Consider the following 24792-nt stretch of genomic DNA (forward strand, 5'->3'; position numbering starts at 1 on the left):
TTCCCCAGGTGTTAATACTCAACAGCTGCATCCTCTCTTTTGTGCTCGCTCTATAAGAAGCACTTTCTCTGCAGAACCACTGGAAGAGAAGTTGCAGGTACTGCGCCATGTGGCCCTGAAATACTTGGGCAGGCATCTCCGAACACCGTGGCCCTTCTGCATGATCATGATCCACGTGTCACACTCAGGGCACTTCATGTCAGTGGGACCCAGTCCTCTGATGGGGGCGCTGTCCACACTCTGCTGTCCTGTAGACTGTCTCTCAACCTGATCTGGCTCATAATTCTCCCGGGAGGAGACCCAAATTTGATTTTTTTTGGCAGGAACACTATGAAGTTGAGCCACATTGAAAATGTATTTTTGTAGGTCACGCAGGGTCGAGAGTCAGCACCTTCCCACGGCTCGCCTGAGACCTCGGGAGTGCTGTCGCATCAGAGACTTGCAGAAGGAGGCCATGAGACCCCTGTCCCATCAGGGCTGACAGCAAGGGCTGCCGGATTTCTTTTCTCCTTTGCATTAAATGGTCATCTGTGGCAGGCTACGCTGGATATCCTGCTCCCCCACACTCCTATGCACTGAGTTCACCCACGGAAGAATCTTGCCTACGTCCATTACTCCTGCCATGTTACAGAATGAAGGGTGTTTTTTGTTTTCTTTTGTTTTTTAAGTAGGCTCCATGCCCACTGTGGGGCTTAAACCCCCGACGCTGAGGTAGAGACTTGCTCTACGGACTGAGCCAGCCAGCTGCATTCTTCATTAAAAGAAAAAAAAAAAGTCGGTTAAGCATCTGGCCCTTGATCTTGGCTCAGGTCATGATCTCAGGGTCACGAGATCGAGGTCTGAGTCAGGCTCCACACTGGACATGGAGCCTGCTTAAAAAAACAAAAAACAAAAAAAACTTTCCTTTCTCTTTCCCCCTCCTTTTCTTCTATAAATAAGTATCAATGACTTGTAATCCAGTAATGGTGTTACTCATTTGGATGATCAAATTGTCCTAGATTTGGCTAATTGTCCCTTCAGACTAGCTTCTGTGTCCTTTTTTAAACATGTGGGATAACTTTCAATTTGTAGAAATCCTGCAAAGATAAGACAGTTCGCATGTATGCTCAACCCAACTTCCCCTGAAGTTCATGCCTTCCTTGGCCTCAGCAGGGCTATCGAAGCTAGGGAACGGGCATTGCTAGAGCAGCATGAACTACAGGTGCAGCTCATCTCCATCCCAGGGTCTACTCTAGGATGCCAGCCGCCATCACTCCAGTTCCAACCACTGGCCCCAGGCTGGCGCTGCACTCTTCCTGCTGCCTCTGGAACCTGCTGTCCTTCCAGAAGCACAGGTTTCTTCATGGGGCTGGTATTTAGCAGCCATGCCTGGGGTTCCCACTGTGCTCCCGGGCCTCGCTGTCCTGATTTTTAGGCCTTTCAGTGGAGAGAGCTAGGAACCACTACAGCTTTTTGGGTCATGAGTTCATACCAACACCGCTGACCCCTTGCCCTTTGCCGCATCTCCCTTCTCCACGGTGAGAAAGAACTCCGGCTCCCAACAGTGTTGACTCCTGTGCTATTTGCTCAGTCTTAACAGGACACACAGATCGCTCCAGAACTACTACGTCTGTTCCACCACCAACCATGAAGTTTCTAAATAGTTTGAGACTCATGTGCATTTTCTTCACTTTGATCTCAGCCTCGGTCCCTCTCAGGGTGAGTGCCAGAAGTTCTGTGCTCTGAGTATTTGGATTCGTGATCTTTTCCCCTTCGTGTGGAGAAGTGGCAAGTCTGAGATATAGCGAGGGTCATCAGCCCTGTTCCTGTACGGTCTCAGCTGTGTGATTTTATGACCATCCCGTTAAAGTGTCCCTGGAAGGTGATATCCTGTTGAAACTGGTAAAATGAGCCATTTGGCTGGGTTGCTCATCACTTTCCACAGCTGTGTCCATCTTGAAGATGGGGCTGGGTTTGCCCCATTTCCCCAAACCGTGGTTGCCTCCTCCATGAGACGGGTGACAGCAGCACCAGCCTCAGAGGGGACACTCAATGACATTTTAATTAACATTATCATTTCACCATTATTACTGCTTTTAACTGAAAATCATCCTCGTGTCAATGGACCAAAAGCCATCCTGAACTCATTCTTAATGTTTGGGGGATTATACCATTTGAAATCTTGAAATAACATTTAATAACTCAGCAATTATAACTCAATAATTCAATCATTTTGTTTTGGTGGGGTTTAAGTCTTAGTCTGAAATTTCACAGAGCAATTACAGAAGACTTTTCTGATGCTTAAGAGTCACAAGCTGAAACTTGCAACTTTCTATCCTTTTGGGGGGGGTTTGCCCACATTCTAGTCTATTCTGTGCGAGGGACCAACATGTGCAGCCACTTTCTATCTTGATGGGAAACGGGCACTGACGTAGAGGCTAGGTCTGATTAGGAGACTGAGGAGAATCTGGAAATGAGCCACGAGCCAGATACTAGTTGCATCACCCCAGGCAGACGCGGGAAGGAAAACCACGGATCGCTCCAGGATTGAAGTATGGAACCAGCTGCATACACACTGCTGACTCGCTGGCCACCAGCCAGGAGAACCTGCAGCCTCTGAGGATCATATGCTTTCCTTGGCCAATGTTTTCCTTTCGGACATTTTCCTCAGTGGCAGTCACTTCTATAGTTTTGCGGGGGAACAAGAAAGGAAACGGAGAGGACGTGTAGACAACCCTGCAGGACCTAACCCAGTCCCATAAAGCCAGAGGGGTCACGTGGCACATCAACAGGATGGCCAAAAATATGTCAAGCATGGAGATCATTTTAAGTGGGTTCCGTGGTCTCCCCAACACCCTGGAAGCTCGAGTGGGAGACCCTTCATAACTTGTAGGAAGAAGACATTAAGGCATTAGGATAAAAAACAGGAGAGGACGTAAAGCACCCCCAGCCTTCAGCACATCCCTTTTCCCACCCCTCCGTCTCCGAGCAACTCGTCCGCTCGCGCTTAGGTGACCCCCATGGGCCAGACCCCACAGTGGCCCCTGTCCCCCCACACCTCATCCAGCCTCGTTCTAGAAACCTCCCAGCCTTTCTGAGGCTGATTTCCCTCTCTGACGTTAGAAACCCTTCTGCCCAGTTTCCCCTTCAAGTACCTCTTGGCTCCACTGTTTTCTGACATTTCCAGCCATAACTACCTCCCACCTTCCTTGCTCAAACAGAGCCCGAAGGCCCCGTGTCCCTGCACTTCCCACGAGGCCTGTCATAGGGGCCTGCGGGCAGCGCGGCCGGCACTGGGCTCTCTGATCCTGCAGATGGAGCACCAGCCCAGGGCCAGCATGCTGCATCCCTGCTCGGAGCCCTTTGGCCAGCATCTGAGCCCAGCAGAGCTTACCTTGATTTCCTCCTGGTATCCGAACATGACAGGTGACAAGTAGGTGTGCCAAAAGATGGGCTTCTGGAAAATGCCCTGAAGCCAAGTTCTTGTCCCGGTGACTGTCCCCTGGAATACTGTTTGCACAGAAATCTTCCCGGCTTCCTTTCTCGGCCCTTCGGCTGAATCCTGCTGCAGCAGGAGAAGGGGGGGGGGGTATAATGGTCCCCAAGCTGTGACTCAGACTATTCTGGAGACAACACTCTCCCTTCTCAATCCACAGCGGGCGCTCGAGAACAGCAACCTGTGAGTCACATGAGTGCGCCTCACCAGGGCCTGCATTTCAAGGCGCTTCAATTTTCTTGGACTCTGGGTTCGCTCTGGGAGCTGACAGCTCAGGCAAAGTGGGGGAGGGATGGGAAGGACAAGCTTTCCACCCCCGTGAACCGCCCCAGCACAGTGACAGCACAGGGGACCCAGCCTTACCAACGAGCAGATCATGCCAGCCCAGACCATGCCTGCCCACCTCCTCCAGACTGGCTGGGAAAGGATGCGCCCCAATCACAGAGCCTCCAGCAGCTCAGAGACACCCCCCCTTCTAGTGTGTCATGCAAACCCCTGCTCCTTGGCCACAGAAACAGCCTGCCGTGGGCCAGAGGTAAACCCAAGGCACCTCCCGTCCATGCTTTCTTCCCATGAGGCTTCCCCTACTCCCTCTCTCCCTCTGGAAGATCCGTGTTCCCTGGGGCCACGGGATCTGGCAATGCCTCCCCACCGCAGCAGAAGCACAGTTGCATGAGTGCAGGCGTCAGAACCCCCCACCTCAGCGGCAGCTGCTCCCTGAGGCCCTGGGAGGGTCTTCCCAGCTCTGTGGTAGCGTGTGTTCTTCAACGGAGTCCCACAGGTTAGAAGTGTCAGGACCCACAACGGGATCTGCTGCCACTCCTCCCTCCAGGGACACTCCACTCCCTGAGAACCACCACATGCCCTCCCTCCTGCCTGGTGGCCCAGCACATGCTGATGCTGCAGGGGAGCGGGCAACAATCCACAGACAGGCAGGCATCTGGTCGTTAACCATGGTAGGTGCCAAGTAGGGAAAGTACGAGGTATTCCCAAGGCTCACGAAGGGGACGGAACCCAGCCTGGGGCAGGAGGAGGCTCTGTCCCTAAATATAAGGAGGGCACCAGATGCTTGGGAGGGTGGCTGGAGGTGTGCCTGGCCAGCATGCCGGATCAGTGGATGGCAAGAGGTGGCAATGGTTCTCAGCTGAAAATTGGACATCTCAGCCCTTGTTGTAAATCCCTGAATGGCACAGCACTTTCTAGAATAATCCAGAAGCTTTAGCATGGTGTGCCTTCCCTGTGATCTGGCCTTGTCTGGACCTGGCTCCTTTCCTGCCACACTCCGTTCCTTGCAGGCCCTCGGGAATGGCGACGTTCCTCCTCCCTGACCCAGTGAGGGCTGTGTCCTCTTCATAGGAACGCAAGCCCTGCCCTCAGTTCTCAGGGCACCTTATTGACTCCAGCTTACTGTCTGTCTCCTGTGTTGCAGTTACGTGTTCACTGGGTACCCCCTCCAGAGATCTCACTGCAAAGGAAGGCCTTTGTCACCCCCATCCTGGTGTCCCTGCACCCAGCACAGCCCTGCCAGGCCGAGACAGGCAAGAAGTGAACAGCCCAAGCCTGAGAATCTAAGCTGGAAGGCTCACATGTGGGCTTCTAGCTTTTCTCCATCTGGTGTTCTGCCAATCCCGTTAACCCTCTGTGTCAGGACCTATCCAGAAGCTGGTTGAAAACTCATCATACACTTTTGTTGAATTATAGTTTTGCAAACCTTTTTGTTTTTATGGCAAGGGTAGAGTATTTTTACCATGATGTAGATTACACTGGTCTGGGGTTCCAACCCACATTTAAGACTTCTTTTCTGCAGGAAAATATACCCTAGAAAACCGACAGATTTCCTAAACACAGCTTATTTCGAAGTGGGCACCAGCCTGTGATGGTTTAAATGACACTTGCTTCATAAAAAGCAATCATCTTACCAATAATAGTTATCTTAATTTTTTTTTTTGTATTTTAAAGAAGAAAAAGTGAAAGGAATAAAGTTAAAACATACACTGAATTCTTTTCTACCACTAACATCCCGGTTCTGAATCGCAATACAGTTAACAAAAAATTGGTCAGTGTAAATATAAAATCTCCTATCATCTTCAAATTGAAGCCCATAAACTCAAGCGTGCAAAGAGTACAAAAGAAGAAGCCAGTGCTGCCGTGAGCAGCAACGGGCATGAGTCTCAGAGACACAGTGTTCGGTGAAGCAAGCAGACACAAAGCGCAGGAAGTTCAAAGACAAGCAAAACTCAGGTTCGGTGGTAGGAGACAGAAGGCGGTTCCCACTGGGAGGCGTGCGGAGGGAGTGGAGGGAGAGGGCACAGGGCACCCGGGTCGCCCTGCAGCTTGATTCGGGGGGCAGCACAAGGGCATGCACCCGTGTGGAAGGCCCTGAGGTGTGCACTTGGGACAGGTGGACTCGGCTGCTGCATTTAAGGAACAGTGTGCAGGAAATGAGGTCACGTGGGAACGACCATGCATGGACACGCGTTTCGGGTACACATTGTGGGTACCTTGCCTGACTTCCCAGCCACCTGCACTGCTCTTTAATTAACCCATTCATCTGATGTTCTGTACTTTGACCCCTGCACTGCCTCTCTGCCTCCAACAGAAGCCCTAGGAGGGCAAGCGTGCAGACTCGCTCACCAAAACATTCTCAATGCACAGAACAGAACCGGGCACGGGGCAGGTGCCCAACAAATATCTGAGGACGGAATCAGCCACTCTGTCTCCCTTTAGCAATCCTAGAAACCAGCTGATCTCCGTTCTGAGTTGAGGCCACTTGAAATTCCATACTTATTGTGGGTGCGACATGGTGTGTGTGTTCCACTTACCACTAGAGGCTTAAGGGTAATAATTCTGCAAACAATCTCAGCAGATAAGGCAGGCAGCTCATAAAACTTTTGGTCTTTTGTGATTCTGCAGATAGTTTCATGAAGTCTCAGGCACACAGTCAAGTAGGACTGTATCAAGGGCTCCTCAAGAATCCTACCCCGCAAAGAGTTAAGAGAGATCATTGAAGTCATTTAGGAAATGTGAGAAAACCGTACCCATGATCCCTGACAAGCTCCTTCCCTTCGAAATGCCTACGAGTAAGGCATGGTTCTGATCCCATACAGGCTAACGTCGGGGACGTTTCAATAGATCCTGAACTTATGACCGAGACAGAAAAGAAACGAAGTCCTTTTGGTTTGTCTCCATGGTCTGAACTGTTTTAACAAAAGCAAGTGACACTATTCCCAAGTGTAGCCCCTTATTTGAAAAAAAGCAGCTAGGGATGTGTATCACTGAAGATTAAGATACTACATAAATCTGAAAAAAATTCAGAAAGATCCAGGGAGGGAGGGAGGGAGGGGAGGGGAAAAGTGCTAGAACGGGCACTGTGCGTGGGGACCAGGTCTCGCCTTCCCTGGCTGGCACACGGCCCCAGCTGGTGGGAGCTGACCGGAACGCGGTGCGGCAGGTGTGGGGAGAAAGGCGCTGTGGGGGTGCTTCTGTGACGGACCCCAGGGAGGCCTTGAAGCCACCAGGGCTTGACATTAACAGATCTGATGCCCCCACAGCCATCCTGAACACCCTAAAAATTCAGGGGAGGTGATATGGGTAAAGCCCCGAGAATCTCAGGAAACACCTATCAGCCACGCGTGGGTTTCTGTTGTTCTGCATTTTGCTGTATAGTGTTCCTTTGGGGTGTCAGAGGTCATACAAATCTGTAGGAGCAAATGATTTCAGATAACTACGTAAAGCTACAGTTGATTTTTATTTTCAACCGACCTGACTTGCAAAAAACATACAGAGACCAACATTAAAGAAATGCAGAACACAAGCATGAATATGCAATATGGTGATCATTTAAAAGATAAATGGAAGAAAATGTATAGGAAAAAAGACTAGATGGAAATAAACCAAAATCTTAACAGCTGATATCTATTATTTTCCCTTAAAACAAGACAAAACAAAACCAGGATGTTAATAGCTCAAAAAGGAGGTGGGATATATTTTGAGGACCTTCTGATTTCAACAGCAAATAGGAGGCACTGCCAGTCAGTGTGTGTGTGGGTAACCTCGTGCAAGACAGAGGCTGCTTTTCACATTTCTACTTACTTGTCCTGATAAATATCCAGGAGGTGCAACAGCATTTGAAAAATTTCCTCAATGTTCTAGGGCAGTGAAGAGAAAAGACAGGAAAGAGTTAATCATAACGCCACCATCTTTCTGAAAACAGAACTGAAAAAAAAAAAAAACCAAACAACCTAAATACAGCAAAACAATGGGTTCTTTTCTTTCTACAAATGAGTTTTTAAGGTGCTCAAGAACCAAGCTTACATCCTTCACAAATAAAATTCAGGATTTAAGATTATACTGTTTTCTGCACCCCACGAAATGGGAAAGAAGAGAGCAGCTGTGTGGGCCCTGCCTGGACCCCCGCCCCAACACACACACACACACACACACACACACACACACACACACACACACACACACGGCCTGAACGCCTGGGTCCCCCGCTCCAGAGTAATGGGAAGCAGAGCACCCCTGTAGCCCTAAGAAACAGCGACCCCACCACGTCTCTGGTTTCAAAGTGCTTCACCCGGCCAGGATTTCAGAAAAAAAGGAATCACAGGCCTTGAATGTCTAGTTTCTGATCTGCTGTTGCTAAGCAAGGACTCGAGAGCCTGTTCCGGACAACAGACAACAGACCTCCAGATTTTTGCCAAAGACTTCTGTAAACCCTTGAAGCCGGTACCAAGTCCCTAGAAGGCAGTCCAGGATTCGAGCTGGGAAGTGACTCAGATGGTCTATGAGGTTCTTCATATAGGAAACCAAGTTGCTCAGAGGCAGCAGACTGAACCAGGACCGGAACAGACACGCATCTACGTTCAGCAAATGGCTCTGCTCTCCCATGAGCTGAACTAACTGTGTCCTGTATAAGGGAGGACAGGAACAGAAGGGCAGCCATGGGGTCAACACACACACACAGAGTTAAGGTAAATACAGTCATGTGAGAAGAGACCTATAAAGTTCCAACTTCAAAAATAATTGAATCAAATGAAAAGCAAACAATAACATATTAAGAATTCACCAAAATGGATGAACCTTGAAGACACGATGCCGGTGGCGCGAGGACAGACACTCTGACTCCAGTTCCGTGAGGTCCCTAGCGTGCGCAAATTCACAGAGACAGAAAGTAGGATGGGGCTTACCCGGGGGGTGGGGCACAGGGGAAACAGAAATGTTGCTTGATGCGGACAGAGTTTCGATTTGAAAAACCTCTGGGACGGAAGGTGGAGGCCCAACAACGCGAGTGTGTCAGATGCCACTGAACTCCACACCAGAAACGATTAAGAGGGCAAATTATGTGATGTATATATCTTACCATGCAGAAACCTTCACTAAGATTTAAGCACTTTTTCCAGCTTTATTGAGATATCACTGACATCTAATGTTGTGTAAGCTTAACGAGTACGATGTGTTGACTTGATACACTTCACCGAAGGATTAGCTAGGGCCAGCGCCACATCACATGACCACCATTCCTCTCTTGTGCTAACAACATTTAAGATCTACTCTCTTGACGATGGACTCTGAGAAACAAACTGAGGGTTCTAGAGGGGAGGGGGGTGGGGGGATGGGTTAGCCCGGTGATGGGTATTAAAGAGGGCACGTTCTGCGTGGAGCACTGGGTGTTATATGCAAACAATGAATCATGGAACACTACATCAAAAACTAATGATGTAATGTATGGGGATTAACATAACATAAAAAAAAAAAAAAGATATACTCTCTCCGCAACCTGGAAGTCTATCATACAGTATTACTAACTGTAGTGCACATTAGGGTCCCAGAACTTACCCATCCTCTAGCTGGACATTTGTACAATAACCAACACCTCCGAGTTCTGCCTGCAGCCTCCATTCTACTCTCTGTCTCTACGAATTTGACTTTTTTAGATTCCACACAAGTGCTATCGTACATATCATATTCCCGTGTGTGTGTGTGTGTGTGTGTGTGTGTGTGTGTGTGTATGCATGTCTCACATCTTTGTTATCCACTCATCGGTCAATGCGCACTCGGTGGTTTCCATGTCTCGGCTATTGTGAATAATGCCGCAGAGACCATGGGGCTGTGTGTATGCCTTTGAGATACCGATTTCATTTCCTTGGGATACACACCCACAAGAGGGACCTCTGGTTCATAGGGTGGCTCCGCTGTTAACTTTTTGAGGAACCCCCGTACTGTTTTCCATACTGGCTGCAGTGATTTATGAATTAAGCATTTCGATGAGTGACTAAGTGAATGCTCCAGATCAAACAGTCCAAGTGAGCCCAGTGAAGGTCTTTAAATTATGCTGATTCTGTGACACTGTACTGGAGACCCCAGAAGATGACCACTGGAAAATAAATAAAGTGAGGTGCCACAGAAGTCACAGGGGTACAAAGATCATATGGATGAAGGTTCACGGCATAGTAAAGACCACCTCTGCCTGAAAGACAGGATCTTTAAGACCAAGGCTGGTGCTTGCCATTCTCCATTGTCAACAACTGAATTTCTTCCAGACAGTTTGTACACCACTGAAGGGTCCTTAAAATATATGCAGTGATCTAAATAATCTTAACTGGGCTTTAACTTCTAAAGGTTCTAATAATAGTGAAGGAGCAATAACTTAATTGAGCTATTTTAATCCCTAAGAACCTATGGGCAGGAGTGTACTGGGTTGATGGAGGGGTGGGAGCAGGGGAGACTTGGATTCCTTTCTCTGACACAAGACAACGTGAACGGGGGGCATTGTGCTTGCAACTGAGCAGAAATATTCATCTTTTTAAAATTTTTTATTTAATTTTGATTTGATTTTTGTACTTAAGTTCGATTTACCATTTTTCGTTTGTGGATTGTGCCTTCTGTGTCTTCTCTAAGAAAGCTTTGCTCACCTGGAATCTAGTACTTCACTACCTCAAGATTTGCACGTACCATGTGCCAAGCCTTTACCTGGCAGTACTGCTTTCAGGGATCTAGCTTGAGGAACGAATTGGACAGGGAAGCAACAAGGATGCTCATCAAAGCACGTATGCTCACAAAGTCAGAGTGCAGAAGAAGAAATAATCCACATGCCCAGTCACTGCTTAAGTAAAAATAAGTTCTAATGAGTAAGCAGTCATTACAACAATGTAGCTTGCATGTTTACCAACGTGGAGTTGCTCACAAAGTACTGTAAAGTGAAAAAAAGCCCATTGGAAAACAGAATACAGAATTTGTCGCTGTTATCAAGCACCTAACGTGCCCGCAAAGCTGTGTTTGGACAAAATCCCAGAAATGTGCATGCCAAAGTGTTAGCAACAATGATTATCTCTGGGAATGCAGGCTGTTTTTTTCTTTTTCATATTCTTCATTACATTTCTGGTATGTTTAAAATTTATTGAAGAAGTCATTTTAAAAGAGCCCTAGAAGCGGGAATGTGTGCACCCAGGGGGCCCACCGGTGATCCCCGAAGCACAGCCGTGATTCCAAGATTTACAGATGGACGTGCAGCTCTACAACTTACTGATCTAGCCTTCTTTCCCGAAACTCAGAGAAGGAGATTCCTTCCAGGGCCGCCCAGGTGTCCTCAGGCTGCATCCTGGAGTCCTTTCCTTGAGGGGATGATGCCAGGCAGTGGTGCAAGACGGGCAGGGTGAACACCCAGAGGTCCACTGTTTTCGCTATGCACTGTCGGCACAGGTTGACCAAGAACTCTCGCCAGCTGGGAAGGGAGCAGAGAGCCCACGGTGAGCTGGGCTGGCCAATGTCCTGCCCCGGGGGTCTGACGGCAACCCGCACGGAGGAGGGAAGGAGCATTTGGGGACGGCCGAGAAGAGTGACTAGCCCCAGGAGAAACGTGGTTGCATGGGACATCCGGGGCGCCCTCGGCACCCTGTGAAGCATCAGGCTCTGGACAGGCCTTCCCTGAAGCCCCACAGCAAACGTCTATCCCCCTTGACAGCTGAGGTTCAGGGGGGCTATGTGATCTGTGAGCCCAGACCCTCTGGCAACAGTAAATCCAGATATAAAGCCACTTTGCCAGTGCAGGGGGGCAGCCTGCCAACAACACACAGCAAACTGCCTACAGTCGCAAGATATTAATGCTCGCCGGTTCTTGGAAACACTCAAAACCTCTGTACATTTGCTGCCAATTCCTCTCTCTTAAAAAATGTAGTGTTGCACTCAGTGTTTCAAGTTTGTAAGACCAAGAGGCAGATGTCCTAATAAGACTCACTGCTCAGGGAAGGCCGCCTCCTACCACCCTCTAGTTCCGGTCACACGGCTGCCGAAAATAGCACAGGAAGGCCCTGAAATCACCGGGTGCTGGGCGGGCCCCTCCACCTGGGACAACGGAGGCTCCTCAGGGCAGGCTGGTGCCTCCACACCGCACCTGGCCCAGCGCACTGCGGCTGAGGCCCAGGGAGAGCACCCCCCTTGCTTCCACAGGCGTGCCTGGGCTGGGCCCCTACAGTCAATCTTCAAACCCTAATCCCTGCAACCTTAGGTACACAGGGTGATACAGGACATTTTCAAGTTTTCGTGCTTGTGGGCGCTGCTCCCTGGCTCCCAGGGAAGCTAAACTTTGACATTTACAAAGGTCAAAATGATCTCAACCCACAGGCTCTATTTCTGCCCAGAGCACACATGGTATGTCCGCTTCATTTAAAATAAATAAATAAATCAATCAAAAAAGGAGCATTCCAAACAGAAAGATAAGAAAAAGAGAAAACACGTCCTGGTTCCCATAAGATTAAGATAAAGTCTGTAACTTTCTGGAATGTCCTTCGTTGTGATGATCTGTAACTCCTTCTGTAAAAAGCACATATCACCTGCACCTCGTGTTCCCTCCCCGGAGCATGCGTACTCCTCTTGGTGTGTGTCCCAGTTAGCTGCTTTAACTTGGGCTCAAATAAAACACTTTTCCTGTTTTGTTTTTCTTTTTTTAAGATTTCATTTTTATGTGGAGCACCTGACTGGTTCGGTCGGTGGAGTGTGTGACTTTGATCTTGGGGTTGTGAGTTGGAGGCCCACGTTGGGTGTGGAGCCTACTTAAAAAAAAAAAAAATCAATTTAAAGATTTTATTTTTAAGTCATCTCTACACCCAACATGGTGCTCCAACTCACAACCCTGAGATCAAGAGTCGTCCACTCCACCGGCTGAACCAGCCAGGTGTCCCATCTCCTTTATTTATTTTCTTAATTAAACAAAAAAAAGGTTTGTTCACTTTGGGTCACCAGGGGCGAGGCATGATATACCATAAAGCTTCTCAAAAGCAGGCTATTCGATAGAAGAGTAATAAAAGTAAAAACCAAACATATGCTAGGAAGAAGGCTGGCGAGGCAGACACTGAAGTGGCAGGTGAGTGAAATCACGGGCAGACTTTACTCCTGGCACGTCTGCATCCAACCTGTGACAAACGCTCATTTGTATAATCAGATCATCATTATAAACAGCTATAAAATCATTTGACACACACACAATACCTGTGACATGTTCCAAAGATGTGCCTTAGGTCACTGTCAAGGTCACCTGCTGAACCAGCGTTCAAGCAAAGAAGGGTACAGAGCAACACCAGGTCATTCTCTGATAAGGGAATGTCAAATTTTTCCACTGCAAAAAGGATAATCAGGCCCATTCTCAATTTACTCCTCACTGGGCTGTCTTCAGGCAGAGGGTCCCCAGTTCTTTCCAGAAATGGCGCAGCTTGTTTTTTCAAATACTCCCACAGGTTTCTCTTCACCTGGTCCCAGGAGAGAAGACAGAACCATGGAGTTGAAGCCATCAGGGGTGTGAGAGGGGCCCCCTTCATTGCCCTCAGCGCCACGTCAGCTGGGCAGGGGACCAAGGCCCCCGAGGGGCAGAGACAGCTCCCATGGAGGGGCCATCCCACTGCCCTGCCCTCCCCAACAAACCCTGAGCACCCCCCACTCCCCAGGCCTAGTGGCCCCAGGGCCTTTGCTGGGAGCTACCACCAATGGTGCCGTCCAGAAACCCTGCCTGGTGGAGGGGCCCCTCCATGCTTGCAAGGGTCCAGCTTCCATCTCAGAAATGGCCCAGGTTCCTCTCAACACTGCCAGAGCCATCCCAAAACGCTGGGGGAGAGATGATAAAGGAGGGTTCCACCCATTCCTTCCACTCCCCCAGAGGCCAGGTGGGGGGGCAAGGGGGATGAGGGGGTGGGAACGGGGGTGGGGTGGGGGTGGGGCCAGGAGAGGAGGTGGGACCAGGGGTGGGGTGGGGGTGGGGCCAGGAGAGGAGGTGGGACCAGGGGTGGGGTGGGGGTGGGGCCAGGAGAGGAGGTGGGGCCAGGGGTGGGGCGGGGGTGGGGCCAGGAGAGGGGGTGGGGCCAGGAGAGGAGGTGGGACCAGGGGTGGGGTGGGGGTGGGGCCAGGAGAGGGGGTGGGGCCAGGGGTGGGGTGGGGGTGGGGCCAGGAGAGGAGGTGGGGCCAGGGGTGGGGTGGGGGTGGGGCCAGGAGAGGAGGTGGGACCAGGGGTGGGGTGGGGGTGGGGTGGGGAAGGAAGAACAAGGGGAGGACCGAGAATCCGCAAGCAGCAGCGCCTGCATGATGGGCAGGACGACGTCCACCTGCCCCCATCTGCTCCCCGGGACAACCCCTGCCGGTAAGAAGAGGGGTGGTGCGGACTGCCCAGAAGGTGAGGGGAGCGGCGGGGGACACCCCTGACACCCAGTACCTCCTTCTCGTCGTACTGCAGAGTGTGCCAGGGCTGTGCCTGGCCTTCGTAGATCATGGGCACTTTCACGACAAAATAAAACTGCTGGAACTGGGTAAAAAAGCTCTTCAGGTTAATGGCGTTCCAGGTCTGCAGGATGCTGAAGATGCTGTTCAGCATAATGGTGGCCGCGATCTGCTTCCCCTTCACCACGTCCTTCCTTATACCGTCCGTTAGAGAATTCATCATCCTCTGAAGCATCCCCGGGCACCTCATACGAACCACATCATCGTACTGGTGCCAGTCTAAGAGTAAAGAGAGGAAAACGCCACACCGTGGGCCATGCGAACGCGCTGACCTAGGCACAGGCCCCCTCCCCGGCAGGCGGACCAACGGACTGGAGAAGGCAGAGGAAGGGAAGGAACCGAACTCATGTGGGCCCGGGACCCGCCGGCGGAGGAGCAACACGGAGGTTGGTCCCATGGGGGAGCACAGCTGTGTTTAGGACACAGACCCTTGCCGTCCCACAGTGATTAGAAGGGGACCCAAGGTCCCATAATTCAGCTGGCCTGAAAATACTCTAAACATGTCTTTACTGAACCAGATGGCTCAGCCCACTTGGTACATGGGTTCATTAGAAAGTGATCACACAGAGGTTAAGAATTCCATCCCGAAACTGCACTCACTAGCAGCTGAGCACCCCACTTTGCTAAGTTACAAGAGCTAGTTTCCTCTGTGCTGGGAGCTATGACGCCCACTCCATGCAGGACAGACAAGACAGAGCCCTTGATGCACGGCAAGGGCTGAGTCCACCCCTGCTCTTGGGACTAGGTGCAAGGGTACGAGTGCTGGTTAGGAAATCCAGCAAAACCAGCTGCAAAATAATTAGAAGACCAAAGGATCAGTAAGATGGCCAGAGGCAACATGAACACGTAAACAGATCGGAATGTGCAAGTCTCAGGAAGAGCGGGTACTCTCTGCTTCCCACTGTCTGCACAGAGGTCCCCACTCACCCAACCCCTGCTCCATCCCAGCCTGGCGAGAACTTGAAATTACTGTTGGGAATTACTGCTTTTCCTGCTCTCTGCGTCCCACTTCCAGAGGCCCATGTGAGCTCCTGGCCTGGCCAGACCCCCACCCCAGAGGGGGAAGGAGTGCCACCCGGGGCTCCTGTGAAGGGGACACCCTCGACCCTGGGATGGGGGGAGGGGCGACATCAGAGGTCTCAGTTTCTCAGAATCTACCAGAAGAAAAGAAATAAAATGTTTAAGTTTCCAACCCACTAGAGGAAAGAGAAAGAGAAAGAAATTCTGCAAGTTAGAAAAAATATCCAAAAAAGGGGCATGAAAACAAGGTGATTAGAAAAGACAGGTCAAGATGGCAAAAGTCCAGCAGCAACCAGCAGGCTAAGTGCATCCACTGAAGACGGTCAGACTGAATGAAAAACCATGAAATAAAACAAACCAATGAAAGCCCAGCGAAACAGAGAGGTGGCCGGAGAGGCAGACCCCAGAGCAAAGGGCAGAGCAGAGATGAGGGCGGAGATGTTGAAGCAGGAGCCAGAGGTGCGGAGAGCAGGTGCACCACCCGGTTCCAGGCAGAACGGCACCGGCACACGGCAGAGGGACCGCGGAAGGCCATGGAGGGACCGTGGAGGGACAACGGAGGGACCACGGAGGGACCACGGAGAGACAGCGGAGGGACCACGGAGGGCCGCGGAGGGCCGTGGAGGGACCACGGAGGGACAGCGGAGGGACAGCGGAGGGACCGTGGAGGGACAGTGTAGGGACCGTGGAGGGCCATGGAGGGACCGCGGAGGGACAGTGGAGGGACCACGGAGGGACCACGGAGAGACAGCGGAGGGACCACGGAGGGCCGCGGAGGGACCATGGAGGGAAACACTCAGGCCCCCCAGAGCCAGGCCACCAGCATGTGCTTCCTTGGTCTGGGTCTCTTGGGGCACGGGGCTGCAGCCCGGAACCCCCACTCTGGCAGCCTGGCCACTGAGGCTCACGCTCAGCGGGGACGCTTAAAGGGAGGAAGCGGGGCAGCCACCTCTCCCCCACCCGCACTGGAAATAAGGAGACCTGCGTTTATTTAAGTTACTATAGATGAGCCACTGCCACACGAGATGGAGCAGAGCACAAAACCTCTCTCAATCACCACGTTTCCAGCACCTTCCAGACACCCTTCGCAAATCGCCTGCAGGGATGATGTCAGCGGCTGGGGCACCCTGCACCTGGGCTCAAGCAATGACCTCCTGGCCCGCGGAAAGCCAGCCAAGGTCTTCCCGTGAACCCTCCCACTGGTCACCAGGCCTCAGCTCCGGCCTGCTCCGACGCCCCAACCCGCCCGCTCGGCTCAGGCACCAGCAGCCCCAGGTCCCGACAGTCACCCTGCGTCTGAAGGCCCACGGAGCTCACGGCCGAGCAACAGGGAGAAGCGCCGGGCTACAGACGGATGGAGACAGGCCTCTCGGGAGCTGACAGGCCAACCGCTCGAAAAAGGACTTTACTATCAAATAGGCTTCATCTCCTCGACGTTCGGAGATCCGAGCGCCCCACACTGCCCGGTCTTGCTCAGCCCACGGGGACCCCCACCACAGACCAGGCACCAGGCCACAGAGAAGGTCCACGCAAGTTCCCCAAGTAGAAGCCACGGAGATCGTGTATAGGTAGAACACACACCACACACACACCACACGCCACACACATGCCACACACACGCCACACATACCACACACACACACCACACGCCACACATACCACACACACGCCACACACACATACACCATGTTCACACACACCACACACACACACTGCATTCAACGAGTGGAAAATAGAGCAAAGAAAAAACAAAGAAAAGAAAAAAGAAAAGAAAAGTAAAGGGGCGCCTGGGTGGCTCAGTCGTTAAGCGTCTGCCTTCGGCTCAGGTCATGGTCCCAGGGTCCTGGGATCGAGCCCCGCATCGGGCTTCCTGCTCGGTGGGAAGCCTGCTTCTCCCTCTCCCACTCCCCACTGCTTGTGTTCCCTCTCTCGCTGTGTCTCTCTCTGTCAAATAAATAAATAAAATCTTTAAAAAAAAAAAAGAAAAGAAAAGCAAGAAAAGAAACGAAAAGAAAAAAAAGAAAAGAAAAAAGAAAAGAAAAGAAAAAGAAAAAAAAGAAAAAAGAAAAGAAAGAAAAGAAAAGAAAAGGAAGCAAGTAGACATAAACAGGAGAAAGGAGAAGAGTGGAGGAAAGCCAGGACGCCGAGCAGCAGGGCTGTGGGTGCGGGCAGGGGTCTGACTCACAGTCTCTGGGGCAGGGGTGGGTGCCCGCAGCTCCAGCCTCGTCCTCCAGCCCTACACCATCTTGCCAGCGCCCTGCCCAGCCGCTCACCCCCTCACCCCCAGCGGCTTCACCCTCCCCACCGTTAGTAAAATTCCTTTTCCTGGTTTCCCCTGGGAGGTGAGTGGTTCTGTTACACTGATCAAAAACAGGCTTCTAAATGCAGGTTTCTTCAACGCAGAGCTGGAGGCTGGGGCCTGGGGGGGCGGGGGCCATGCCAGCGAAGAGGACCCCGGGAAGGCCTGCTCTGCAGGGGAACAGCCACTTCGGGAGGCCCGGTGCCCGCACTCTTGAGTTCAGCCCAGGGGCCCAGCCAGCGACTCACCTCCCGAGCCCAGAAGCGTAGCCTTCACCTGCAGGCAGCGGTTGACGTGCTCACCGCTCTGCTGACGTTTGTAGATGTACTCAAATTCGACGTGGCCCTTGCTGCGCATGATGACGTACTTATAAGGAATGGGTTTATTCACGTGCTGCCTGGACAGGACAGCACTGCCTTCCACGAGGAACCCGTTCTCATGCAGGTCTCTGAATAAACACGACACCAGCCGGTTATCCACAAAAACTCCTATTCTGAACATTTTAGCTCCCCTCAAACACAGCCTGGAGTGCAGACCCAAAGCTATAAATCACTACTGACCCAAGAGGATGCTTCTAGAATGAGACATAGTTTGCAGACAGAACCAACATTAAAGGGGCCATGGTGACATATGACACAGAAATGCATTATACAGATATTTGAAACAGTCGTTTTCCAAAGTGTAAGAATGTTATCAACTTGAAAAAACTATTATTTCCACATATTTCAAAGACTGGATATTCTGTACATTCCCCACAAAGCCCTCGGTACACTCACTTGGTGCAGTGCATCTCACAGACATTACAATTCCACTTGGTCTTTCCAAATTCTTCTCCCCCCCTGACAAACACTTTGTGGAGGCTGGGGTCGAAGCTGAAATCCTTAGAGATGATTGCATGGAAGTACACCGTGATTCCTTCCTGCAGACTCAGTGGGCTGGAAGAAAGCCGTAAAAGGAAACACCAATTAGATCTAGATCTGCCTGCCCCCCTGCACGCACATGCACACGCACACACGTGCACAACAGGGTCCTCGTTTCTCGACTGTGCCCTCACACACACCCAGGCAGAGTGCGAGAACATCCACACTTCAGACAGACCCCATGCCATGTGGGTCCTCCTGGGCCTCCCTCCCCGGTGGAGCAGGAAGGTGGGCTTCTACCCACAGGGTGGGGGGCCAACTCTGCCCAGCTCCCGAAGGGCTGAGGGCAGTGGCGGGAGGGGGCTGATGAGCACTCTGGGATGTACCAGCTTCTCCCCTGAGTTCTGTAAGGCCCACATGGCCTCAGGGACCCCAGGGCCTTTGCACGCTGTGTGCTGGAGCATTTCACCAAGCAAGGAGAGGGGACACGTGGCCCCCCAAAAGAGTCACCAAGAAGGGCAGCCTGGGAATCTCTGTCCCCTGCCTGGGGCAGGCTGTCCCAAGTGCCAGGGCTCACACCCACCTCTCCTTCACTTCACACCCTCCGGCTTTGCGGTTCCATTGCTCCTTCTCATTTTTCACAGAGGCCACACAACTCTTGTTATTCCCTTCTGGCTTCTTCGAACCCTCTGGCTTGGCCTTCTCACTTCCACCTGCTTTGTCTCCGGTAACAGCTGTCTTCTTGGTTTCAGCTTCCTGGAACAAGTAACCGAGCCCTGACCTTTGGGACCAGCTTCCACATTGGCCCCCTCTAGTCAACGCTTGTCATAGCAGCCAGAGTGGTCGTGTCCCTTCCTTGCTCAGAGCCTTCCATTGCCCTCTGACCCACTTGCTACAGCCTCCAAGAGTCCCTCTGCAACCCTTTTCCCCTCACTTGCTTCTGGGGGCACTGGCTTCCTTCCTGTTCCCTAAACAGGCCCACCACACTCTGCCACAGGGCCTTTGCACCTGCCATTGTTGCCTGGGACACGTCCCCAGAGAGCCGCATGGCTTACCCTTCACTCACAGATCTCTGCCCCATCTGCACCTCCCTGGGGAGGCTTGCCTGGCGACGGTCTCTCAGCACCCACCTCCAGCACCCTCCACCCGCACCCTGCTTTTCTCTGTGGTTCTCGCCATGTCTGACTTTGCTTTCTGTCTTTCCCCCTGCAGAAGGTGGGCCCTGATGGCAGGAGTCAGGTCTCCTTCATGGCTGCATCCCTAGCACCCAAAAGAGAATCACCAAATGACTGAACAAAGGATGAACTTTAGAAGGAACGGGGCCCAAAGGAGCAGATGGTGGGACAGACAGCAGGACATGGAGGCTTCTGAGAACAAGACGCCCTACCTGGCGGTGTTCTGGGGAAGCAGGGGCACTTGCTGGCGGCTGCTTCTTGTTCTGAGTCTTGGCTTTCACTTTTTCCCCAGCCCCTCCCACCGGCTCAGCTGGCTGGGCTACAGCAGCAATTTCCTGGAGGAGACAGAGGCCCCAGACGTCAGGGCCCAGGCGATGCCCCGATGGTGTAGGGGTCAGCTCTGCCACCAGCCCAGCGAGAGGGATCAGCGGCTTGGGGGGGGCGCACCATCGCAGGGAACAAGTCCCAGGGGTGCCCTTCCTACGCAGGGAGGCGATGGCAGAGCTGCTTGGCCACAGCCCGCTGTCCGGGCACAGTGGACCCACTCATCACTCCCGACAACTCACCTCAGAGGCGTGGGCCCCGGCCTGCTGCGCGGCAGTCTGTGGTTCTTTCTTGGGCTCAGAGCCCCGCTTGGACTCAGGTGGCAGGAGCTCCTGAGCAGCACCTTCCTTGCCAGGACAGTCTTTGCTGGCAGAGGTGGTTGGGCCAGCCCCCTCCTGGCGGGGGCCTCTGCCCTGGGAGGGCTCGGGGGTGTCGTGGTCCTTCCCGTTCGGGAGGACACCTCCCCCGGGCTGGTCCTGCAGAGGGCTGCTGCCAGCCTCGACATGCCCCACGGACTCTGGGCAGTCACCATCCTCCTGTGGCGTCGGGGTGGCGCCTGGGGGCTGGCTCGGCTGGCTGGTCTGACCACCTTGCAGAGCCCGGCTCTGGGGTGGGGCTGAGTCCTGGAAGCTGGGGTTTGCAAGCGAGCTGACACTACTGGGGATGGAAGAAGCCTCCAACAAGGAGTCCAGCTCTGCGGAAGTGGAGGCCTTCTGGTTCTTTCTCTTCTTCCCTCTCTTCCTTTTGCTCTAAACAGAAGAGACACTCATGTTATTTCCTAGGGTCACTACACTCTCCCAACACTCTCCTCCAATTTCCTTTCCTTTCAATGTCTCAAATCCGTCGAGCTTAGCCTGACCAAACCCCCTTATATCTGTCAAATCTGCCATGTCTTTACCTTGGAAAGACTGAAGCAGAGACACAAATGGACACGGGCAGTGGACAGAGCTGCAGGACACGCGGCCGAGCAGTGCCCACCACACCCTTCGTTCTGCCAAATCAAAGCTGAGAACCTCCCCCGGAACTGCTTCCCATGGGACATCCTGGAAGCGTGCTGCTTGCGTGTTACAAAGCATACATGGACCTCCGTGTATCACACTCCGACATCGCAAGCCTTTCCTACGGGACCTTGAGAGACCGAAAGCAGACGGGAGTCTGAACAGCCCTTTCTGGCCTGGAGATCCTTGCTCAGCGGCCAGGGCTCCCAGCTTTGGAATCAGAAACAGCTTGTGGGGAGCAGCTGGGCAGGCCCCTCCGTGGACCCGGCCGGGACTCAATGCCTTACCTCACCTGGGTTACAGCTCTGGAGCAAATGAAGAGGAGTCGGTGCATTAAGTGTCAGTGGCCGGTAAATGCCCTGAGACACAGCGTGGACCTGAGACTGGCCAACAGCCCCAGGTTTGGGTCGAGTTGCTGGGGACACCGAGGGAAGAACTTGGGGTTTTTTTGCCCATGGGGCGTGGTGGCCTTGGTCTGGGTCAGGTCCTGGGTCTTCTCCAAGATCTGCCCACAACAACCAGCAGGACACAGGGGCCGCCCCAGTGCTGAGCCCTCGAGGGAGATTTCCCAGCCTATCTGACAACTGACACCCATTACCATCACGGTCGGTGGCAGGAAAGAGGCCCTAAAAGGTCATCTAAGGCGGGGGTGGGGTGGGGGGCCTTGGGTGGCTCAGTTGGTTAAGCAGCTGACTCTTGATTTTGGCTCAGGTCATGATCTCGGGGTCATGAGATCAAGCCCCGCGTTGGGTTCCACACTCTGTGGAACCCTCTGCCCCTCCCCCTGCTCGCTTTCTCTCACTCCCTAAAATAAACAAATAAATAAACAAAATCTTAAAAAAAAAAAAGGTCGTCTAAGGGACACCTGGCTGTGGCTGGCTCAGTCGGAAGAACATGCGATTCTTGATCTTGGGGTTGTGAGTTCGTGTGGAGATGACTTAAATAAGTAAAACTTAAAAAAAAAAGGTTATCTAAGGCAGTAACTTGTCCAACATCCATGCGCGTACAGAGTGCTAAAACACGCGCTAACAGGCAGATGGTAGCTCGGCATGTTACAAAGCGTACATGGGCCTCCATGTATCACACTCCGACATCGCAAGCCTTTCCTACGGGACCTTGAGAGACCGAAAGTGGGGGACCTGGGAGTCTTCATTTCCAAGGAGCCGCTGCCAGGGCCGCTGGAGAGCAGGACCCGTGCAGGGCCCGGAGTGCGCCCCTGGGAGCCCCGCCCAGAGGTGGCCTCTAGCCCGGAAGCCTTCCTGGAGGAGATGGTGCAGGCTGAGCCTGACAGACACTAAACCCCTAACAAGATGGCTTCGTCCATTCCACAAGGATTCCCTGATCCCGTACTGCGTCCAAGCGGTCAGAGTCGCTCACCCAGGGTAATAGCCGAAGTGTGGCCAGGAGACTCCTGCTCACTCCCTGCCTGCCTCATCCTGCACTTGTCCTGCTCCTGCCTCTGGTATTAATCCTGTCTTTTATTTTCTACAGCTTATGATGCTTTGACAGTTTGGGGTCCTTGCTAATCCTGGAGACTGCCGCTCCCAGGGCTAACTCACCCCTAGAGAGAGTGGAAGACTCCCTTCCATTTGCAAGTCGGCCAATGCAGAGCCCACACCCGCACCCAACTCCCTCAGCCACTGTTCCTCTGCCCTAAATCACGCCAGGGCCAGGTACAAAATGACGAGCGACACCCCGACAGCCCAGAGCCCACCAAGATCATCCAGACCAGCCAATCCTAAACTTGCTCAAACTTGCCTTGCCCCCCATTTGTCCCTCCTCCTCTGACCACCCAGGTGCTTCCCCACGTGGCAAGACCCCTCCTCCTGTCACTCAGCCACGTCCATCAGTTAAATGCCAGACACAGTCAAGACGCCTCCTTGTCGTCCTCTCCTGCTTTGATGTTCCTCTTCCGCAGACACCCCCTTCCTCCTGCCCTCCGCCCGGCGCCCCTGGGCAGAGGCCGTCCCTCCCTGACACCCTCTGCAGGAAAGCAGCCTACCCAGCCCTCCGCCTGACCCCCAAGGAGTATAACCTTGCCTGAAAACAATGCATTCTTTACTAATAATTTCCTTTTCCAACCCCTTTCTGCCTTAAGAAAACCTTCCACTCAGCCTTTGGGAGCTCCTTCTGTTAAGGGGTGGGAGGCTGCCCGATTCAGGACTCATCGAGTAAAGGCTCCTGTTCTAGTCTGGGGCCCCACTCTTGGTTCCCTGGCAGAGTCCCCCCACTCCATGGGAACACCCCGGCTGCACACGCGAGCCTGTTCACCACACGTACACGCTGTCTGACCATGGGGTTCTGGAGGGTCACTAGAGGCTGGGGGAATGGCCACCGCGAGCGAATTCCCAGGGACGACCTCACCAGCTTCTGCCTGTGCTCCGCACTCCGGCTTCCCTTCCCGGGTGGGAATGTGTGCCTTTAGGCTTTTGTTTTCGACCCCTTCTGTGACAGTACCACACACAGCTTTCTGACATGGAGGTGAAAATCATGGAACATACAATGAACCATTTTCAAGTGCGCAGTTCGGTGGCATCTGGTGCTCACTGTGCAAGCACCCCGCTATCTAGTTCCAGACATTTTCATCCCCCCGGAAGGAGCCCCATGCCCTCTGAGCAGTGACTCCCCACTTCCCTCCCCTGGTGGGGGCAGGGAGCCCCTCCAGTTGCCTGCAGCACCCTCAGACCCCCTGTGTGGGGAGGGGGTGGGGCCAGGCCGAAACCCCACAAACCAAGCTCTGCCACCAGGGCTACGTCTCCTGCTCCTGAGACTTTCCAAAGGTGCAAACAAGCTTATGCTGACCGTTTTGCTCAGTTTGGTTGGTGCTCCTCCGGGAGGGACAGGCCCCTGAAGGCCCCTTCTCTGCCGTTTTTGCTGGTATCCGTTTACCATACTTGGGGTTTGTTTTTTTTCTTTTATCTTTTTATTTAGTTAGTTATCTGATCTGATTGCAAGAATTTCCCCACAGCTTCAATCTTTGAGAAAAAGCAGTCGGAGGTCACAGGCCCATGGTGGGGTATTCAGGAGGATTCCAGTGTTTGGCCACAGAAGCTCAGGCTGTGATTAAATCCTCTCCGAAACCTTCAGATGCCTTTCTGGGGTCGTTTCTCACAATGAAATCAGAGAAGAAGAGCACCTGTCTTGCTGGGTGGTCCCACCACATTACCCACAGGTGTAGGGAGAACTCTGCCCCAAATGCTGACTTTAAATCAATTCTCTAATTTGATAGGCTTCATATAAAAGCTTGCAGTTCTTTTTATTTTCCATGTTTGAGTTCAGAGGTGGGACATTTATAAATTTACAGGCCATTTATTTATAGACTACAATCTACCACTGACCCATTTTTTTCCTACTGGGTTGTTTACTGTTTTCTTCTTGATTTCTAAGAGCTTTTGACATATTGAAGCAACTCACTCTTTGCTAAAATACTTTTATGTAAATACGAATATTCTATGTTTTTCCTAGATTGTTTGCTCTTCATTTGTGCTTATCATATTCTATGAGATTTTTAGTATTTTTAAGTCAAAACCACCAGTCTTTCATTTGTAGTCTTTTCCATTGCTTTAATCACCAGAAAATCTTTCCCCATTCAGAGATCAGATAAATATTTACATATATTTCCCCCCACAGTTCTTGTACATACGAGATTCTGACTCAGGACTGTCTCTTCTGGTGCAGCAATCGCCCCCAGAATTCACTGTTTTACTGACTATGGCTTTGTACCACGTTTTTGTTTGATTTAGTACAGTAAGTCCCACTCAAGATTTTCCTTTTTCATAGTATTCTTGGCTTATTCTTGCCCATTTTTGTTTCCAAAAGAGCTTTAAACTCACTCTGTTTACTTCAAGGTTAAAAAAGAAACCCCAGTCCTGCTGGG

The 24792-nt window shown here is 52.1% G+C and overlaps 1 protein-coding gene across 3 annotated transcripts in view; it reads right to left on the reverse strand.

The window, feature by feature from the left end:
* The window catches only part of RNF213 (ring finger protein 213), a 101854-nt gene that overhangs the window by 64535 nt on the left and 12527 nt on the right, over positions 1-24792 (reverse strand). For 2 of the 3 annotated variants that reach the window (XM_088028094.1, XM_028112522.2), the window contains 12 exons: positions 20160-20666; positions 19806-19928; positions 19002-19174; positions 18335-18493; positions 17807-18006; positions 14175-14458; positions 12965-13221; positions 11004-11201; positions 8165-8387; positions 7568-7623; positions 6298-6451; positions 3374-3544 (listed from right to left, as the gene is read on the reverse strand). In XM_088028094.1, coding sequence (XP_087884220.1) covers positions 3374-3544; positions 6298-6451; positions 7568-7623; positions 8165-8387; positions 11004-11201; positions 12965-13221; positions 14175-14458; positions 17807-18006; positions 18335-18493; positions 19002-19174; positions 19806-19928; positions 20160-20666 — 2505 coding nt within the window. The remainder of the gene's footprint in view (positions 1-3373; positions 3545-6297; positions 6452-7567; positions 7624-8164; positions 8388-11003; positions 11202-12964; positions 13222-14174; positions 14459-17806; positions 18007-18334; positions 18494-19001; positions 19175-19805; positions 19929-20159; positions 20667-24792) is intronic. The other variant, XM_028112521.2, reaches the window with a different exon arrangement.

This window comes from Eumetopias jubatus, unplaced genomic scaffold (assembly GCF_037043125.1).
Source record: "Eumetopias jubatus isolate StellerSeaLion01/CBP00866 unplaced genomic scaffold, mEumJub1_p1.0 scaffold_10, whole genome shotgun sequence".
Lineage (NCBI taxonomy): Eukaryota > Metazoa > Chordata > Mammalia > Carnivora > Otariidae > Eumetopias > Eumetopias jubatus.